At 39.6% G+C, this 22,197-nt stretch overlaps 1 protein-coding gene across 1 annotated transcript in view; it reads right to left on the reverse strand.

Annotated features, from left to right (window-relative positions):
* Positions 1-6,101: 6,101 nt before the first annotated feature.
* The window catches only part of Kdsr (3-ketodihydrosphingosine reductase), a 51,952-nt gene continuing 35,856 nt past the window's right edge, over positions 6,102-22,197 (reverse strand). The window contains exons 7-8 of the mRNA XM_083118543.1: positions 20,767-20,868; positions 6,102-19,130 (exon numbers count right to left, since the gene is read on the reverse strand). Coding sequence (XP_082974669.1) covers positions 19,020-19,130; positions 20,767-20,868 — 213 coding nt within the window. The 3' untranslated portion in view covers positions 6,102-19,019. The remainder of the gene's footprint in view (positions 19,131-20,766; positions 20,869-22,197) is intronic.

Below are 22,197 nucleotides of genomic sequence, written 5' to 3' on the forward strand. Positions count from 1 at the left end.
ACACACAGGTCTCCTCAATACATACTTTCAGCAACAGATGGCGTAACAAGCATGCTTTGCTCATAGCTTGCAATAGTCACGTGCTCAAATGACGTACAGCAACATGTAGACATGGGTCCTTCCCAACCAGAGGCATTCGTACCTTTTCTTGGCCATTACCATGCAAGAATATTTCCTTGTCGGTCAATAGTACCAGCTACGTATGTGCCGTACGTAGTGGTAGGAGAGCATGCAGGTTAAGTTTGAACTTGGCAATAGCAATTTGGTCAAGTTTTCGGTGTTACTAGTTCGATAGCTCTTTTTTGTGAATGAGTTTGGGTTTTCTTAGAATACTGTCTCTATATTAAGTGTAAATGTTACAAGATTTAATGGTCTAGGTTAGAACCAATTTCTTAAGGTAGTTAGAACCACAATGCAATAATTTAGTTTACTGACTGGTAACATATACAAAATTTTCATACCCAAAGATACATAAATTTGCCACCAAGTGGACATCCCCTAAAGGGAAAGAGCTTAATTCGCACAGTGACTATAGGCATTGTACTGGTTATGTAGAACATTCTGTAGAATACTGGATACATTCTTAAAATTGTTTTGAATTTAATGAATATAATGTAATTACGAGAATCCACTTCACTGCAAAGCATTGCTGTTTTATTTTGTCAAACATTTGACTGAAGTACTTCTTTCCAGTAGCGGCTCGTGCCTAAAATAACAGGTGAAGAAGTATATTTATAGGCAATGAAAAACAAATAGTAAGTGCCAGTGCCCCCCCTCCCCAATTTAAAACGTCTTTTTTGTCTTCATCCGTCCATCTGGAAAATGGTGTCTGCAACAAATTACACACTAAGTCATTTACTGGGTTCATTGTAGAAACCACAGCTCAACACATGAACCCAACACACGATAGGAAACGCGAAACACACACGCGGAACAAGATCTCGCGAGAACGCAAAGATTTTGCCACAAGCACTGGATGCAATGTTTTCTCCGACGAGAGAACTGCTTCATCTAGAAGGCGACACCCGTTCAAGGCCAACGCTAGGTGACGTCACCGTTGCCATGACAACCAACTAAGTTTTCCGCAACCTAGCGGTGTTTGCTCTTGGGTTGGGACGAACTCAATACGTGCGTAGCGCCGAGCGGCGTGTTATTTGAGTATTATCGTGTGCGTTCTGCTGGGAAATAGTTTAATTTAACAAGCAAATGAAAAATGTCAATATTAATTTGAAAATTAGGTGAAAACATCTGCACTTGTTGCACTTGGCCAGCCGCCACTGCTTCTTTCCAGATACCATTATTTTTCAAAAACACTCAAGAAATGAAGTTCAATATTATTAATGATATTCTATCAATCGGAATTTATTTTAACTATACTGTGCAGCTTTATGACAGAAACGTGTTTTGATGCACCTTTAATGGTTTCATCAGGATGAAGCCAGGCCATACACTTTTCTGCTCCGTCCTTTCAAGCATCCCTTCATCTCCAATCACTATCCTGATCATTGGCGTGCGGTGCTAAATCAGTTAGGGGAACAGGTGACCTGCACTCCCCCCCCCACCTGTCATAATATAATGCAGTAGAGCAAGTAAAATTCAACCCTTACTGAAATGAACCAAATAAATATACGATACATATGTTACAAATTGTCAGAAATGTCATACATGAAGCACGTTAAAATTATGACAATAACATTGTTAAAGCAAATATGATATAATTTAAAGAAAACATTAAAACCAAAATTGTTGATGCACAACAAAGAAGAAAATAATGAAAGCAATTTATGAGTGATCAGAGGAAATAAATGTTTGGTCAAAACCTGTTTCATCTCTCTATTTGTAGATTACAAAACATCCTCAATTAAATAATTAAATTCAGATGGCCGAGTTTTTTCATGACGTCCGCTCGATTTGTAGAAATTGTGACAAAACCCGAACTGTTCCAAACTCCCTTCTCAGGAACAAACAAGGTCAACAATAATTTGAAACTGGAAGAGTATCCAGTTAATCATTTTACAGAGTTGTAGTAACTTGTTTGAAAATGCCTTGTGTATGATTTCGTTTTAGTTTTTAATCCAGTTAGGATAGGTATTGGTTTGCTGTCTTTTCTGTTAAGTTCAATGAACTAAAAGCTTTCGTCTTCATCTTCAGCCGGTCGATCATACAACATTCGCAACCCTACACTCGCAACATTCGCTGTCTTGTCCTCAAAACTATCATTACGACGCAATTAAACTTTAGTACATAGCAAAAATTCGAAAGAAAAGGAATTCACAGGGAACAGCTAGAGAGTTCAGCTTCCATGGTGAGGATCGTTTACCTTTTTTTTTACTTGGCATCAGGCCGTAGAGGGTGGAACGACGAGGGTAGGTGAAGTAAACAAACGCCCAGTCACGGTGAAAGTTTTTCTTCAGCGTTACTTTTGGAAATGTTGATTTCGGGAGAAAGAAATGTTCTTATTATGTCAATATAAATAATTTAAATAGCTTCAATGGGCAATAAGTAGGAGGGAACAGCCTGTTCCCTCTGTTCCATGGAGGGACCACCACTGATCCTGATTGGCTTACAGTGGCCACTCATGAGTTCTGAACTAAACCTCATGTGACTTTTTCCTATGGGATTTTCTAAAGCAAGAAATCTTTAAATATGCAGCAAGGACACTGGGAGAACTGAGATTAACACTGTGATGCAACCATCACCCATAAAACTCTGATTCAAGTTTCACACATGGTTGACACTTTGAACATGTTACGTACAAATTTTGAACTATGCTCTTTCGACAACTGTAGTTCTTTTGCCTGTGCAATGTGCTTAATTCAGGACTCCTTAATTGCAAGGGATCAGTTATTACACCATTGCGGAGGCTTAGAATAAGTAAATCTTCATTGAGAGAAATTCTTCATGTTCTCTATGCCGTGTGAAAGTTTATCAGCGATGTACATCATCCTGTATACACCCCTTTTTTGCATTAGTGTACAGTCAAGAAAGGATATACTTCCCCCATAAGACTACTGGTATTAAGGCACTGTGGGAGAAGAATATTTTTCAATGACTGTACATGCATATGTTGGTAGGTACAGCTGACTGCTCAGGAGAAGATCCCCAGCGGAAGTGAAATGATGTAGCGGCAGGCAACTCCACTATTAGCATTGGAGGAGTGCACCCTGGATCAGAAACATGATTGTTGTAAGGTGTTGGTTTCTTGACAGAGTATACAGATTTTTTTGGTATAAAGAACCTACCAACTGTACTAACTACAATGTTTAAGAGATTTTCAATGACAGAATTGGCTGTTACAGCACTGGCGTTAGAAGAGAAGAAAATAACAAAGAACAATAATTGTGAGAACGTTTATCTGCACTTGCAATACTGCAAATGCCAACAATGGAAAACACTACTTTTTCGGTATAAGTTTGGCATGAAATTTTCAAACTCATTGTTTCATATTGACATTGTTGATCAATTCTTTTATTCAAAAGTTTCTGATACAACACGTGACAAATATACTTCAGGTTGTAAGCCAAGTTTCAGGGACCCAATTGTTACACACATCCAGTGAAGAGTTCCATCCTCCGACTTAAATAAAAACAGAGATGCTTTTTTGTAAAGGAAGAACAAGTTCATTCTTAATCTTGATTTGGAGCTCAATCAAGAATGATATTTTCCCATGGCAGATGGTTAACTCTCCCTTTGCACACACACACACACAGACACACACACACACACACACACAGACACACACACACACACACACACACACACACACACAGGCATAAAGACTATTTGGTTGTCTGCAAAAAATATGATGCTCAATAAGTTTTAGCTTCTTTATTTAAGGATTTAATTTATTTCATTGACTGTAATTGTAATTTGGTTGTTTCAGTTTTTCGGAAGATGAAAGTGAATATTAAACGTTGGGAAATTAAGTTTTTGTCCTATGACAGACAAAAGTTTCTGACAGGTCGGCACACTTTTTTCACATATATACATATCACGAATTGAATTCCTGATGACATCCATGTCAAAATCACCAAGTCACATTACGATGCGGTGGTCTTTTCTTAATCTTTCCAGGGGACTCAAGTTTTCTCATCGGTGACCGATCATTCTACTCCCACGATTTGTTCCGATTCAACCTGATCGGCGGCTTCGACAAACTTGTTGCTGCAGAGGCATGCTTAGGGCTCTGTGTAATTGGAACCAAATATTGCTTTTTTTCAGATTCACGATCACAGAAATCAATTACTTGGCTGACAAATTCACGTGTTTCATTATGCACAGTAGCACCTTTCCTTCTAACACTTGCCATAACTCTTACACCATGAAAATCACGAAAAAACAACAAAAAAACGCAATTCAACACCCACACACATGCACTTTCACAAGGACATTAACCGCAGCGGAAGACTTCCTGCTACTTCTAAAATTTGCAAATGGACCAGTCTTCCCCTGTCCCCTTGCATTCAAAAACAGATGATTCACAATCTCCATGCTGTCATTGGAATTTCCACAAGGGTCAAGGTCAGTGCTCTACAAATTTTTCTCTGAAACCTTGGACTCCAGAAAATTGTGCTCTTAATGGGTTCCGAGGAACACAAAAAGAGCACATTGACCAGTGCTATGGCATTTTTGACCCGATACCAGGGGGAAGGTGATGAATTGTTGGACCACATCACATAGGGCATGAGACATGGGTGAAGCATCTCAGACTAAAGTAAAATTCAAACAGACAATCTCAACGCATAAGATTATGGCAAGCGTGTTTTCAGACAGATTCAGTGTTTTTGCTAGTGGACTTCATGCTGCAAGGCACAATAAACTCACGAGTGTATTATCTGACCTTGTGGTGCAATTCAGAATAAACAGAGCAGCCTACTCTCAGCCAGGGTTTTGTTGCTTCATAACAATGCGAGGCCTCGCACCACTCATCAAAAAGCAAGATCACATCCCATCATTTGGCTGAGAACAATGGGCTCATTCTCCTTGTATCCCTGACCTTGCACATAGTGAACTTGCCTTGCAGGCAGCTGACTTTTAAGAGAAGGGTCTACAAAAGCTCATCGTATGTTTCAACAAATATTTAAATAACCACAGAAATTATGTGGAGATATAGATCAAGGCATGTAGAATCTGATACAAAATTAACTTTCACTAAAAATTCGGCAGCATAGTTTTTTGGCAAAATGGACCTTACTTAAAAATATCCTTTATACTACAACCTAAAGGACTTATTTAAAGAAAGGGTTATTTTTAGGGTTGAGCCGATACCACTTTGAACCGATACTCTTACCGATTCCCACTGATACTGATACTTGGAAATTGAAAAAATTAAAATTTGTTCAAAACATTGATCAATATTGGTGGGTAAATATTCTTCTCAATTATATGCATCAATTTACCAAGAAATTTGTTTTAGAATATTTAAGAATTCTATCAGGATATTAAAATAGTTATTATATAATCACAAAATATATACTGCTGGAGAAAGAAAACCAGGCACCTTAATATTTGACATCTGAATTGCAATGACAGCTCGCAGGTATATTACAGAATGTTTGGCAGATAATGTAGTATCATATGCACCATTCATAGGCTCTGACTTTGTTTATGCATTTGTACTTAATTCAGTTTCTGTAACATTTAATTAGCTTTCGAATCAGAGCTTTTATCGACCCATTGCGTTATCACAAAAAATGCAAGTGTCCGGTTTTTTTGTCCAGCAGTGTAGTTTTTTGTGCAAAATTGGTGCAAAATAAACAGACAGTTTGAATTTCCAGAACAATTAGACTCCGCAAAAGTGTTGCATGAGATTTTTGCAGGCCATGTGAAAGACCAATGTGCCGTAAAAGTATCAGCTGGTATCGGTAGATGAATTACAACCGATACTTTCCGATACTGATACATTGGTATCGGCTCAACCCTATTTATTTTACATATTTTAGACTTCACTGTGCATGGGACTGACAAAGTTTGAAGGGTAAAAGAAAGGTTATTTCAAGAATCAGAAAAATTTTTGGAGTAAGATGTAAAGGCAGTGTAGGGGAAATGTTTAAAATATTAACTAAAAAAGCATAACTGTAGATGTTTATTTTATTGTTCATTAAGACAGTATAAGTAATATACAAAAAGAAATAGAAACTTGCTTGTCAGTTGAATTCCTCTGACAATTTTGCATATTGTATGAGACTCATATTTACATGTTTACTCCCAAACAGTGGCATTTTAATGTTGAACCCGTGCATATACAATTAATTTACCTAGGCCTGATCTCTCCCTTCATGAAACAGTCATGAGAAATTGCATAGAAAATTATTATAAAGGCAATTTAAAAGTAGTAAAAACTAAATGAATGATCTAATTCAAAAATTAAAAGCATCTAACACTACAGAAGGTTGTTTGGAATACATCCGAATGACTTTTCGATGTCACTACCATCTGTGGAATTGAGCTGGGGTGAAGGTGCAGCTGTTGTTATCAGCCATCTATCACAGCTTGCAGGTGGCAGTGGCGTGCACATTGCTTTTAAATGGCACCAAAAGTGAAATGTTGTTGGGAAGGATACGCAATGGGCCTTTTCCATGCACATTTCTCGTATGAGCAAATAGTAAAACAGTTTTGACCATTGGGAAAATCACTGTGAAAGACAGTGTCCAACCGTAAACATTCACCCACAAAAGGCAACAGTAGAGGACACCATTAAAAATATTGCCTGTTGTGCTCAGATATATTCAGCGAATAGCATGCCAGAAAAATCCACCAACCCAACCTGAAATGGCCAGGAGAGTGTATATGGCTTGTAACCGTACATATTACCATTAATATATATTAATACTAATTATGTTAAGTATAGGTATATGCATATTTATATTATTTATTTCAATAAGCATATTGCTCATATCCTCGTTTAAGGAAACTACTTCTCGTGGGAACTAAGCAGATTCTTGTCTCCCAGCTCTGACCTAAATTCCACATCTTTCTTCCAAAAGGGTGAATCTTCTGCCCGTCATCTCCCACCTTTTCAGAACAATAGTAGTGGCTATTCCGGCCCAAACTTTCATCACCACCTACCGTGCTTGGCGACAGCCGCTTGCTGTTTTTCTGCAAAAATAGATCCCTCTTCTCAGATAACGTTCATCAGGTTGAGTATGTCGGTAGCCGACAGTTTCTGGAACCTTGGCCTGCATGACCCCGTGGTTCAAAAGGAAAGGGCCAATCAGAACTTGCCCCTTTATGTGGAAGTGTTAGGAAGAATGGAAGCCCGCGAGAGGAGAGAACAACATTTTTTGGTGGACAACATGAGAACAAGACAGTTCTAGCCAAGTGTTCGTAGAGAGCGGTGGTTCGTTGAGTTACACACACACACACATACAGTTCATTGCAAGTGTTGGATGTGCTTTACAAGACTTCGTGCATAACAGTTCGCAGTGCATTAGTTCAGTGCAGCAGTACTCGTACGCTAAGGGATGCTGAGTGTGATCTAAGTTTCTCGCAACAGACAATTTGTTTGAAATATTGTTACGCCGGCTGAGTGATATTCGAGTTGCCCGGAGGGACTCAATGTGCATTTGAAGTGTCACGCAACTGAATCATCCTGCGATTAGGCCAGACGCGGAAGCAGCAGTGCTCTGAACTACAAGTTGCGACTGTGGGACAAGCCAGTGTGACGGGTTCGCATCCCGGCTACCGTACGGAAGTGTGTGGGGAACTTTTCCGGTATACCAGGTTAGAGTCCCGCCAGCGGGCACCGCAGGTAAGTGGAGCAGAACTAAATGTGCGCCGTACCCAAAGAGGAGTAGCGAGCAGTGTAAATAAATGTAAATAAAATGTATATAGTGTATACAACGTCTCTCCATAAGAGCTCCTTGATTCTTTCACTGAGATCTGCGGGATTTTGTTGTGTTTTGGTCCCTGCAAACTGAGTCGGCCACGTTGGTGAGAATTATTGTATGTCAGCAATCTTCTTACTTGGCGTGGTCTGGCTATATTGTGGCTTCCAATAGCGAGACGGCAACTATTTGAGTGGCGTCTCGGCTTGGTCACTTACAAATTAGCTTACCCAACCTGGGGCTCGTTATTCTTTACGCCCTGAAGATCAATATATCATGCTCAAAAAAATAAATTAAATTCTATCTTTTCGAAAAATCTCATTAATGACTGTTCAGTATACACTTCAAAGGAATGGTAAAGGAGGCATTAATCTGCTCACTTCCCACAATTTTGCTCAATTCAAAACTTTTCACTTTGTTATGCTCTGTATTTGCGGCTAAAGCGGTCGATCTACACATCTCGGTACGACTCAACGACAAAGTTTTCGTACTGTGAGCATGCGCTGGACCAGATTCGGAAGAACAGTATCCTAAAGGAACCTCTTTCGGATGAGGAGTTGGTTGCTGTGATATCGAAACAATACCATTCTTTTGTCCAGCGGACGTTAATAGCGGCGAAGCCAGCTTCCATCCAAGAACTACTTTCAGTCCTGAGGAACCTCACCAAAATAGATCGATCCAGAATATCCCAGACGGATGCAAGACAAGGCGGGAGACACGTCACGAACATGGCCACCGTAACGGAGGAGCAACCACTACGATATCCCGCACCTTTCCGTGGTTCAGGCCGAGGACGGAGAAACAGGAGAGATCATTTTTCGTCATGCCCGAATTCCCCGTCGGAGCTCGTCAAAGCTGGAGGGGCCGCTGAAAGAGGGACCCACGAGGGAAATTTTAGCAGATTGGCGAACAGATATAACCACAGCAACAGAGGCGCCCCAAATCAAGATGGCCGACGCCCCTACAATCGCCCTGTAAGAGGCGACTCACATCAAAATGAAGAGCCGGAAAACTAAATTCACTCAGGCTACAAGGCCCCAGTAACTTGAGTGACAACACCCATGAAGCAACATATTCAGAGAATATACCGGAAGTGACGTATAGAGGGCCACCGGAAGTGACGGACATCCCCAGTTGCACACCCGGAGAAGCGAGCGGAAATGGACAAAAGAGAACATCCTTTTCTTGTGACCGGCGTGTGGAAGATGAACGCAACACCGATGGACAGAAGGATGGCTCAAGGCTACAAGAGAACGAAGTAAGTGATAGGCAAGAGCAAGAGTACAAAGTTTTGCCACAAGAGGAGGAGAGTGCGGAGACGATCGTAAAGGAAGTGATCGAGCCCCCTCTGGAGCAAAATAACGCAATTTCTCGTCCCGAGCAGTGAGGAAAGGCACTCAGCGTTGAGGTCAATGAACCTGAAGAGGACGGCACGCCTGCAAAGAAGCAGAAGAAAATTTTGCCCGAGATTGTTGTGAGCATCCATGGTTCTCCTTATAAAGTTCTCATAGACTCGGGAAGCACCGCTAACGTTCTCAGCCAAGAATTCTTCGAATATCTCTTGGAAAGAGATCCCGAATTGCCGTTCGTGAAAGTCTACAACGTTGTTGTACGTTTTGCCACGCCGTCGAAAGATTCAAAAGTGAAACATCAGGCACTTCTGACAATAAAGATCCAAGAAAGAACTGTTTTGTGTCCAGCTCTCGTCGTGAACGGGTTATGCCACCAACTACTTTTGGGTTGTGATTTTCTATTTCAATATCAGGCGCAATTGGATTTCTCGTCGCAAACCATGACGTGTCAAACAGAAGAAGACGCTGTTACCGTTAACTTTCACTCCAGGGTTGAAACAGAATCGCACAGTCTGTCATTACTGACCACGCTTGATAACTCCGACACAGAAGTCGTGAGGGTTGTGTCCCCCCAGGGGTCGAGCACCGAGAAAGAGAAAGTGAATCAGATCTTCGCTATCTCGAACAGCCCTTTGGAGAAAGTAACGGCAAATCTGGAGGGTGGATACAGTGTTGCCGATATCCGCGAATGCGTAGGAAAACAAACACACTTGAACGCGGAGCAACAAGGAAAGTTGTTTGAGCTTTTGATAAAATACCAAATATTATTTTCGGATGCACCAGGAAATGTAAATAATTACGTACACAAAATAAAAATGAAACAGAATAAGCCTTTTTCGTCAAGAATGAATTACATTCCTTTTCAGTACAGGAGGGTCGTTGATGAAGAGATCGCGAGGATGCTTGAACTCGGAGTGATAAAAAGAGGATGTAGCGAATATATTAGTCCACTCCTTATTGTAAAGAAGAAAGACTTGAAATTACGCATTTGTGCGGATCTAAGAAAATTGAACCTGATGACTGAGAAAGACAGTGAGAGAGTGCTTAATATAGAAGAGGTGTTACATAGATTTGAAGGTGTAAAATATCTTACGTCACTGGATTTGAGTCAGTGCTTCTGGAGTATCAATCTTCACCCTGATAGTCAAAAGTATGTAGCATTTTTGTACAATGGAAAAACGTATGTGTTCGCAAGGGTACCTTTTGGTCTGAAAAATTCACCTGCAGCGTGCCAACGTTGTATTGAAAAGACGCTCGGAGAAGAAGTACTTTCATTTACAGCCTATTACTGTGACGATATTCTTTTTGGAGACGGTACATTCGAAGGATTGTTATTAAGAATGGAAAGAATGTTCCAGAGGTTACTGCAAGCTGGATTCACAGTGAAATTGCGCAAATGTTCATTTGGGAAACAGGAAATAAACTTTCTTGGCTTCATTTTGTCACCAGACGGCATCAAACCTGACCCAGATAAACTGGCCGCCTTGGAGAAACTGCCTGCGCCACGTAACGTGCGTCAAGTGAAACGCTTCTTGGGAATGTGCTCTTTCTACCGTGATAACGCACCGAAGTTTGCAACACTGGCTGGACCGCTGTACGACCTATTGCGCAAGAACACGAAGTGGAAATGGACCTCGGTTGAAGAGGAAGCCTTTCAGCATGTGAAATCTGCATTCTTGAAAGGTGTAGTGTTATATCATCCCTTACAGAGAGACCTGTCCATGTTGATTGTGATAGTAGCGGGATTGGACTAGGAGGGGCCATTTATCAGTTAACAGATGACAATGAGTCTCGAGTCATTGCTTTTGCGTCACTCACGTTGACGCCTACTGAACGCTCGTACACAGTGTGTGAGAGAGAAATGTTGTGTGTAGTGTACATGATAAAGAAGTTCAGATATTTACTAGAAGGTAACCACTTTTACATATGGACTGATCACCGTGCATTATCTTTTCTCTTGCGATGCAGAATAACCAATCGTCGATTAGAGTCCTGGATGTTATTTCTGCAGGGATTTGACTTCAAAATCGGCTACAAGCCAGGAAAGGATAACGTCATGGCCGATTTGCTGTCCCGCCAGCCTCTCAATCAAGATAATGAGATATGTGACAAGTATGATGTTAATGATTCAGCGGAGATGCTGGCTGCTTTATCACTTGAAGTGGATGATCGCGTTTTCAAGGACATAAAGGATCTTGAGAATCTACAAAAGCAGGATGAAGAGCTTGCGAATATTATGAAAAAGTTGCAAGAGGATGATCCGAAGACTCAAGATAATTACAAAATTGAGAAAGGCATTCTTTACAAAAGGATAAGACAAAACACAGAGGAATGGCGAATAGTTGTTCCGAAAGGAACGAGGGAAAAACGTATTGGTACTATCACACCAGATTTGGTCACTTCGGTTACGAGAAATCGTATGCTGGAATATCTGAGTTATTCACATGGAGGAACATAGCCAGGAATGTTCGACAGACACTTGCCACATGCGACATATGCCGGAAAGCAAAAGTCCCCACACGACGCATGCAAGGACCACTACAGCCTATTCTTTCCGAAAGGAAGGGTCAATTGGTGGCCATTGATATAGTTGGACCATTACCGAGAGGTAGAGGAGGCGTGTGCTATATGTTGACAGTTCTTGACTGCTTTTCGAAGTTTCTTGTGCTGTGCGACCACAGCAGCCATCTTGGACAAGCTGCTGACCGACTATCGAGTGAAAGTGCAACAGTTAGAGAATATTCTGTGCGATAATGCCACCACTTTCACCAATAGAAGATTCGTGGGAGCAATAGAAGAATACGGTGTTCACGTGAAGCATAGCTCTCTTTATTATCCAGCAGGAAACCCAGTTGAACGTGTGCACCGAGAAATCAAAAGGATTCTGCACACTTTTTGCCACGAAAAGCACACGTTATGGCCACAAGTCGTGCCCACAGCAGCGTGGTGCTGGAACATGACGACACATTCAAGCTTGAAATTCAGTCCATATGAGATCCATACAGGCAGGTCCCCTTATCGCGAAAGCTTGGGCTATCTAATGCTCCAGACACTTGTCGTGACAGGGAGTACATGATCTCTATGGCTAAGGAAAACATGCAAAAGAGTGCGAAGAAACGCAAAGCGCAGGCTGATAAAAGAGTGCATGAAGTGACTTTCAAGGAAGGAGATCTAGTGTTAGTGAGAGTCAAGTCTAAGAGCAGTGCGCTTGACTGCACAACAGCAAAACTTTTCCTTATTTTCAAGGGACCCTATGAAATTGAGCGCAAGGTCGCTGAAAACGCCTATCGGCTGAAAACGGTGCCTGAGGGTCTTGAAGCAGGTACCTGGAATGTCGCGAATCTGAAAGGGTACCGTAGGCCGCTCCAGTCGCCTGACGAGGACACCCGACAGGAGAAAGTTTAAAGGGACTTCCTCAAGAAATGTAAATAAACACAAGAAAGTGAATGACCTTTTGTTTATATTTATATTGCAAAGATGTTTCTCAGTTTGTGTAATGTAGTTATAATTTAATTTCAGAATATACAATTGTCATTTATATATATATTTATATTATCCATCGTTTAGATATTTTAGATATTTTAATAATGTAGTGTTTGTGATATGTCCATTTGTGATCTTTACATGTACTCAGTCGTACGATTTGTGAATAATTATAAAATAACCACTTTTTAATATGTCCGTTACATAATATTTTATATTTTAATGTAATATTGATTTGTTTGGGAAATTATTTCGTCGATTAAACTCCTCATAACTTCCCAGGAGGGGCAGTGTAACCGTACATATTACCATTAATATATATTAATACTAATTATGTTAAGAATAGGTATATGCATATTTATATAATTTATTTCAATATGCATATTGCTCATATCCTCGTTTAAGGAAACTACTTCTCGTGGGAACTAATCAGATTCTTGTCTCCCAGCTCTGACCTAAATTCCACATCTTTCTTCCAAAAGGGTGAATCTTCTGCCCGTCATCTCCCACCTTTTCAGAACAATAGTAGTGGCTATTCCGGCCCAAACTTTCATCACCACCTACCGTGCTTGGCGACAGCCGCTTGCTGTTTTTCTGCAAAAATAGATCCCTCTTCTCAGATAACGTTCATCAGGTTGGGTATGTCGGTAGCCGACAGTTTCTGGAACCTTGGCCTGCATGACCCCGTGGTTCAAAAGGAAAAGGCCAATCAGAACTTGCCCCTTTATGTGGAAGTGTTAGGAAGAATGGAAGCCCGCGAGAGGAGAGAACAACATTTTTTGGTGGACAACATGAGAACAAGACAGTTCTAGCCAAGTGTTCGTAGAGAGCGGTTCGTTGAGTTACACACACACACACATACAGTTCATTGCAAGTGTTGGATGTGCTTTACAAGACTTCGTGCATAACAGTTCGCAGTGCATTAGTTCAGTGCAGCAGTACTCGTACGCTAAGGGATGCTGAGTGTGATCTAAGTTTCTCGCAACAGACAATTTGTTTGAAATATTGTTACGCCGGCTGAGTGATATTCGAGTTGCCCGGAGGGACTCAATGTGCATTTGAAGTGTCACGCAACTGACTCATCCTGCGATTAGGCCAGACGCGGAAGCAGCAGTGCTCTGAACTACAAGTTGCGACTGTGGGACAAGCCAGTGTGACGGGTTCGCATCCCGGCTACCGTACGGAAGTGTGCGGGGAACTTTTCCGGTATACCAGGTTAGAGTCCCGCCAGCGGGCACCGCAGGTAAGCGGAGCAGAACTAAATGTGCGCCGTACCCAAAGAGGAGCAGCGAGCAGTGTAAATAAATGTAAATAAAATGTATATAGTGTATACGACGTCTCTCCATAAGAGCCCCTTGATTCTTTCACCGAGATCTGCTGGATTTTGTTGTGTTTTGGTCCCTGCAAACTGAGTCGGCCACGTTGGTGAGAATTATTGTATGTCAGCAATCTTCTTACTCGGCGTGGTCTGGCTATATTGTGGCTTCCAAAGGCGACACAGCAACTATTTGAGTGGCATCTCGGCTTGGTCGCTTAAAGGCTCCTTCACTGTGAACACGACTATCCATAACCATCTTGGACTGCAGTGGGTTCATAAGGCCCATGTGCACCACCTCCTCCGTGCCACATTGCCAAATGCAGGATCAACTGCAGAAAACTCTATGAAAGACATCTGACGGGGTCCTAAATGAGGACTGTGGTCACAATCGTCAAAGCATACATTTGCCTCACTGGCAGTAGTTGTATTCGGTCGATATGTACCATAACACTGATGGCAAGGGTTCCCTCCTGCCAGACACTTTTCCAAAGGGCTTCATGGTTGTCACTGGATTCGGTCTTACAGGGAAGTTGCCGATATGTAAGGAGGACAGAAGTGAGAAAAATGAATGCTATCTACTTTCAATCTTCCATTATGATCTCCCATACAGATATACCTCGTTTGTACTGAGAGATAATTCAACAGGCATGCATTCATCTGGACAAGGCCTCAAGCCACACATTCCGAACATCAGTTCACTATTATCAGGAGATGGAGTGGGAAACGGGGATCTGTGTTATCCCATTTCAGGACATTTGGGTGAAAAGCCCTGATACCAGTCCCATGGATTTCTGTGTCTTCGGACTCTTGAAACGACATCTGAAGCATCACCATCCACACACCCTACCCAGTCTTTGGAAATTCTGCAAAGAGGAATGGGATAGGATTCCCATGCCCAATCTCTACAATGCTGGTAGCCCGATAAAACAATCGGTAGCGGTGGCATGGCATTTAATAAGGTCAGTACACCTTGAAAGTCGTTCAGATATATCCTGAACAACCTTCTGTATATTTCAACTTGATCAGTCATCATCAGGAACACATCAAGTATCTTAGTCTTCAGTGCGCAACGGTTGCTGAGTTATTTGCCTACCTGCTCAGCCAGCAGATTTTCTCTGTGCTTAGCAAAGATGTCACAAAATATAGTGGAATTGTGCAACTGATGCAAGTTTTATGGCAATACCAGAATATTTTCAAGGAATCGAGGATAACAACTTGCAATTGTTATAAATAGGGACATGAAGTTTTCATTTTAACAATAATGTCGAAAAGTTGAGTAAAGCAAAATAAAGTGTTTAAAAAGTATTTGGGTAGGTTAAGGAGGCAAGTTTTCAGAGTTTCAGAATCGTGAAATAACTAACATGAACATTTTTCAGAATAACACCAAATTTGTACTTTAACGTGAAAAACGCCACAAAATATGCAATATAAACTGGGCATAACACTTCCAAAAATAACTACCTGAAGCTCTATGAGATCTGTTATTTTTAGTCTAGCTGGTGAAAGTTCGATTCAAAAGAGATTGTCATGCTTCATTTATTGCAGCGTAATGCAGAAATGATTGACAATGCTTTGACCTCATCCTGAAATAGAATTAGCTGTGTGGATCTTCTCAGAAGGGAAGTTTTCTAGGGTGGGGACAATTTTCAGGGAGAAACAGCTGTTGTGTTGCGACTAGCTGTGTGGGTGTATGTGTGTAAACGAAACTGTATTTTGAGGTCAGAGAGGAATTTTTTGGCATTGTTAGGGAAATTTAGTTGAGTCAGAATCACTGAGGCTTCATGGTTTGTGCATAGTCTTGCATTTCCTTTCCTTCTGTGTTGTACTCATCGATGAACTACTAGATGGTGTACTTCTCAGCATGCAGTAAATGCATTAGTTTGCATTTGAAAGACATTATACTTCAGATAGAACTACATGATTTTGTAATCACTGAATTGCAAAATAACGTGGGAGCAGAAGGATTTCTTGATTAAGCACAATGGAAGTGACAGGCATAAAGAGAAGAAAATTTGTTTGTTTGAATTGTTGTTTTACTTTCACTTTATGCACATAAAGGCTAATTGAGACTGGACCTATGGTTTAAATTGGGATTCGAACCACTGTGTCATGTGACTCCACCGGGTATCGGAACTGGAACCACTTCATTACAAGGTGGTGACTTTACCACTATGCCATCAGGGAGGCCCGAGAAGAAAAGTAAAGCAAGTGAAACGAACTGGTACTTTCTGTAGTCGAAGGAAAGAAGACAAGGCCATCATCAGGGTGGCCACTCTAGGACCATGAAAAAATTCAAGTATAATTCCCGGATTTCAAGGCAAACTTTCCAAAAATTCGAGGGTACAATCCGTTTGTCTTCTCTATTTCAAACTTAGATATCACCATCTCTCACCTCCCATACACAACTATACAAATATTTACTATATAAAGGCTTTGTGCGATTTCAGTGGATCCAAAAATTCTAATTCAATTCAATTGAAAGGTATATATATTTATTTTAAGGTGCGGAGTTTACATTTGCCATTTCACATACTCAGACTAGAAATACATCTACCTAGGTACAAAAACAAGTCACAAATGTAACGGGATATATAATCAATGAAAAATTGTTATTTGTATAAGAATTTCAAATTCACCACATCAACTTCAAGATAATTTATCTTGCAATAATCTTCCATCTGTCAGATTCAATTGTAGATTGTTCTGCAAAGGACACAAACAAAGCAAATGGATTGAGAGAATTCTCTTTCATTTTCCAAGGAGCTTTTTCCTTTCCTTCCTTGATAAAAATAAGCGCCTCCCATATGGCATAGTGGTAGTGTCGTCGCCTTGTAATCAAGGTACATAGTGGTTCGGATTCCACTTTAAACTGTAGGTCCAAACCCGATTAGCCTTACTGTGCATAAATTGGACTTAAAACACCAACTCAATCAACCAATCGATAAAAATGTAAGATAAACTGTCAAAAACTTGCTTCAGAGCATTAATAAATATGTATAAATTCAATGGAATTGGGATTTTTAAAAAGTTTCAATTTTTCACGTCTACCAAGAAAAATTCAAGTAGAATTAACGCATAATTCCCGGAGCCAAAAATTCACGCATAGTTCACGGAATTCAAGGAATTCCAGGTGAGTAGCCACCCTGATCATACTTTGAATTATAGCAATAATTTCATTTGAGTGAATTGAAAAAAAAATGCTTTCTATTTAGAAGTGCGTTTTGTACAGCAAATGTTATGTTGTGAGTGAATACTGGGAACATTTACTACGGACTGTACGTGGAAAACCATCAATGTTATTGTAAACTGAAAAGTGAATTTAAGAAAACTATTTTTGAAAATTTTATTCTGTGAGAGTGGAAAGTTGGAAATGTGATTGTGTTCAAGGATTTGGATGATATCCTTCAATAAACATTTCATATTTAATACCGATGGGATGAAATAGTTTTCCAAATGCAAGAAATATGGTCATCTCATACAGTTAAGCCTTAAATTTATTTATTTTTGTCAATTAAACTAAAATTTGTTTCAATTTTCCACAACTAAAGCAATGCGAAAATCTTATGCCTAGAAGAAACAGTAAAAACGCAGGTAAAAGTAACAACGATAATCAATAAATAACACCGAATTTTGCCTTAAACCACGAAAAATAACACAGAATTGCAGTAAAAAAATAACACTGAAATTTAGGGAAAAATAAATCTAAAACTTCATGTCCCAAATTATAAATTGTGCTGAAATGGCTGATCATTCAGCAAAATACACTAAGCAGTGAAGTAAATGATCAGTCCACTCAATGTGAAAAGACTTTGCTTGGATACCTAAAGTGCTTTAGTGACAAAATAAGGGTATTCTGCCAATGGTTATTATACAGCTGAAATACAGTGGGAAGGAAAAAAAGTATGCCGCAAGTGTACTACTTTTTACAAACATTTAAATAATAAATTAATGAAGTTAGCAAAATGCATGAACAAAAAATGTTTTTGCTTGCAACACACATTAGAAAAACATCTGTAACTTTACATGTTTTTTTTATGATGCCTCTTGTAGTAACTTTCCCTTGTAAAATAGGCAAAATTATGTTTACAATCACAAAAGTGTACAAATATCATACGTAAACATTACAATCTTATTTCACTCTTGATGAAGCTCAGAACCGTGTTTACACATAGGTGAAACATGAACATGAAAATACATAAGATTTCATTTCTAGATCAAACCTACAGCAAGAACATTAAATTACAGTAGTTGACCACAAAGTTAATATTGGACCACACAGATTTTATGTAAAAAATGCAATAAAGTGAATGTGTGATATTCTGAAATGTATGTTTATATGCTTGCAGAAAGCACATACACCTACATGTCTTGCTTTTTGACACAGATGGGATAAATATGGTAGAATCAACAAATGTCAGGAAGTGAAAAGTGATATTTTGACGTATCTTAGATGATAATATAAGTAGGTGGATTTTTAGGTTCACAATGAAGCCTCATTGTGTGAAAATGCATTTACATGCATTGCCAATATGCCAGTTAAAAGTGCTCCTCAATAATATTTATTGCATGTACAGTCACGAATACTTCTGGGTTGTAATGGCCTCATTTACTTAGGAATGGAATCGCTACAATGCAGTGTCCGTGACTGTACAATGATTAATGCATAGCACAAGCAAGAAAGGCAAATTCAAAACTTTTGTTTTTGTCTGTTACATAGACACTATTTGAAAAATATATGTATTATCCCCTAAATCATCATATTGCAATAGTTTATCAAGAACACATAACACCCCACAGAAGACAACCCTAAACTATCACATTACTTGATCAAGTGCTTATTTTTTTACAATCTGCTTGAAGTATCATACAAAAATAGAAAAATAGTACATATATAAAACATTGACATTACACTTACATATAATACAGGCAATTATGCAATGGAATATACAATATCTCTTCTCCCTGAAACCATTTTCACTGGTATTTTTAAGTACAAGACTTTTAAGATTTCCTTTCTTCTGTTGGTAACTAAATTTGACATTATTCAGATTTCTTTGTCTGGTCTCTTGTTTTCATGCATTTCAGAATAATTTTATGGAATGACAGCAAGTAAAACACACCAACAAAGCGAAGAACACCCATTAAGAAAACCTGAAAGGAATGTAAAGAGTAATTTATATTTTGTACCCTTCATAAAATATGTTTAAAATTCTTGCAGTTTGGTACTTTTAAATACTATTTGGTAGATTTGTTATGAATCCTGCATTATTTATTTTTATTTTTATTTAAAACTCATGCCATTCATGTTGAAACAATGACAATGCAACTTTTCATGAAATTCTTGAATAATCTTACCTGCCCATGTCATTTGTGACTAACTGCCAGCAGAACAATGAAATACCATCTTAAAATTCGCAATTCTACACAAGAATCATTATCACTAGGGATGCGAAATTCCATTATCTTTTTGCTGCCCCCATGGTGGAGTGATTAGCACATCATGCTATGACACGAGGGGTTCGTCCCGTATTCGAATCCCGGCCTGTGCATGGATGTTTGTGAGTGTCCATTCATCAATTTCACCATATCATCACTCATTCCCATCTTCGCAAAAAAAAAAGCCAAAAGTGGCACATGAAGTGAAGGAAAAAAAAGCAAATTAATCAATCAAACCATTATCTTTTTACCTTCAGAAAACTCACTCTTAATAAAGGAATGTTCAGTTTATATGGAATCAATTTGCTGTTCCAAAGCAAGCCTGTGAGATGCCTGTAAATGCAGTCTGGGCTCACCGTGGCAGTGCCCACAAAGCATTGCCCTCACACAAAGTCCAAGTCGCTCAGCAGTTGCTCCCCGGAGACAATGACAAATGTAAAGATTACCATCAGTGGTTTATAGGAAGAACTGGACGATTGGTAATGGTCTGAAGAAGTGTGGTTTCACCTTGATGGGTATGTGAATGACCAAAATTCTCCAATTTAGAAAACCCTCATCAGCTGCATAAGATGCTTCTCCACTCACAAACACTTGGTGTCTGGTGTTCAATGTCACACAGTCGCATCTCCATTACATTCGTTTATGACACAGTGAACAGTGACCACTGATACATACAGATGGTACAAGAGTTTGTTGACACTATACAAGCAGACAGGTTACAGCATACGTGGTTTCAACAGAATAGTGCTACAGCCCACACCACCAACAACGTAATGGCATATTTGGTGCACTGTTTTCATAGACAAGTAATCTCTCTGGGGTTGTGACCAGCCTGATCTCCAGATTTATCATCATCCCCACACTATTCCGGATCAAGCAAATATTCAAAACTATGTTGATGCAATTGTACAGCATACGTTAAGAAGAGTCTTTAAAAACATGACTCACCATCTCACAATGTTTGTGAATTGTGTGAATCTCACAATGGCAAACACTTCCAGCACTTATTGTAAATATTGTACAATGAATTGTTTTCCCATAAGGTTGCATCTCTTTTTGATCACCCTGTACTTTTCTAGTAATAAAATGGAAGAACTAGCAATTTCTACAACACCCAAGTATGAGTTCAGTAATTAGTTTGTATTTTTGCTATTTAGTGTCATTTTTTTTTACACTTTTGGCTAGTTGCAATGATGAGGGTGAATAATGATTTGATAAAACTGATGAAGGGACACTCACAAAAAACATCCATGCCTAGGTTAGGACTTGAGTCTGGGAACTCACTGGAGAGTCCAAGCCAGCTTTCAAATGTGTTTAAATATAAATTAAACAAATAACAAAATCTACATACCTGACAAGAGAGTTCCAAAACTGAGGAAACTGGTGACATTCCTGAGCACAGTGTGGTCAAAATGTAACTTTCGAAGCCAACTATACTGAAGAAATTACCTTGCTGTAATTAAGAAACAAATTCATTTACAGTGTGAAAATAAAATTTTCGAATTTAGGAATATATATTTAATATATTTTTTGAAATACACACGGAAACAACAAAACCTCATACACTTACTCATTGTTCCTCCCTACCTCGCGGCCAGAGTTGGGGAGTAACATAACACAAGTAACTTGTTTCCTTTCTTGGTACTGCAGTTCATTACTTGTTTTAGTAATACGAGGTGTGGCTAGAAAAAAACCGGACTGTTGCTACAAAATCTTTTATTGGTAATTTTGTACAATACGAACATTATCCCCTTCAATGTACTCCCCTGAACTATCGATACACTGCTCCATACGAATCTTCCATTTCTGGAAGCAGTGCTAGAAATCATTTTCTGAAACCATGTTCATGACTTCCGTTGCTTTTGTTTTCACAAGTTCTATGGTCGTAAATCTGTTCTTTTTCAGTGCTGATATGACCTCTGGCAATAAAAAAGTCGCACGGAGTGATACTCGGCGAATAGGGTGGATGTTCTAACACTGGGATCCCATGTTTGGCCAAAAAAGCCTTGACTGACAATGCCATATGGACAGGAGCATTGTCCTGATGAAGAATCCATGACTTGCTTTTCCACAAATCAGGTTGACGCAGGCGCGGTTGGCTGTATAGCGCAAATGTGCAGTGAACCCCCAGTAATATATAAAATAAACAATAACTGAGATGTTCGTAAGCGTAGAGTGGCAAATTCTCTTAGTGAGAAGGAGAAACCGCGGGCCAGAGCCACTCAGCTCCCCTCTAGTTCCGTTTCGTGCAAAGTCTCCGCTGAACCCCTACCATGCTAAAAGCTTAGGACGGCTAGCAGAAGCTCGACGCGTACATATGGCGAAAATACATGCAGTCTGAGACTGGAGGAAGGCCGTCTCGTCAAAACGGACATGCGCAGTTCGTAGGATCACCAGCGAGCTGGAGTGAATCACGCTCTTCTCTCTTCCAGTGTTGCACTATGTGTTTCAATTTGAATTCATTTGGCATTCTCTTTGTATTTTTATATTTTACAAGACTTATTAGATTAATGAAGAGGGTGTAATATAAATGTAGAGGTAACACCGAACGAAAGCTAGAAGTAAAGATGATGGGACAAATAAGATAAATATGATAGAAAACAACTTGCCTACACATTCAGAGTTTTCATCTTTAAGATGGAAACACTTCAGGTGGAAGGAGCCGAAAAGTCAAAAATAGCGCGAGGGAGAGTGGTCGCTTATCGGACAAGACTTAAACAACCTTTTGGTCTTCTTACGTCAGACTAAATGCTTTCGTTGACATGTTAGGCTTTTTAGGTTT

Source organism: Lepisma saccharinum, chromosome 3 (assembly GCF_977018435.1).
Source record: "Lepisma saccharinum chromosome 3, izLepSacc3.1, whole genome shotgun sequence".
NCBI lineage: Eukaryota > Metazoa > Arthropoda > Insecta > Zygentoma > Lepismatidae > Lepisma > Lepisma saccharinum.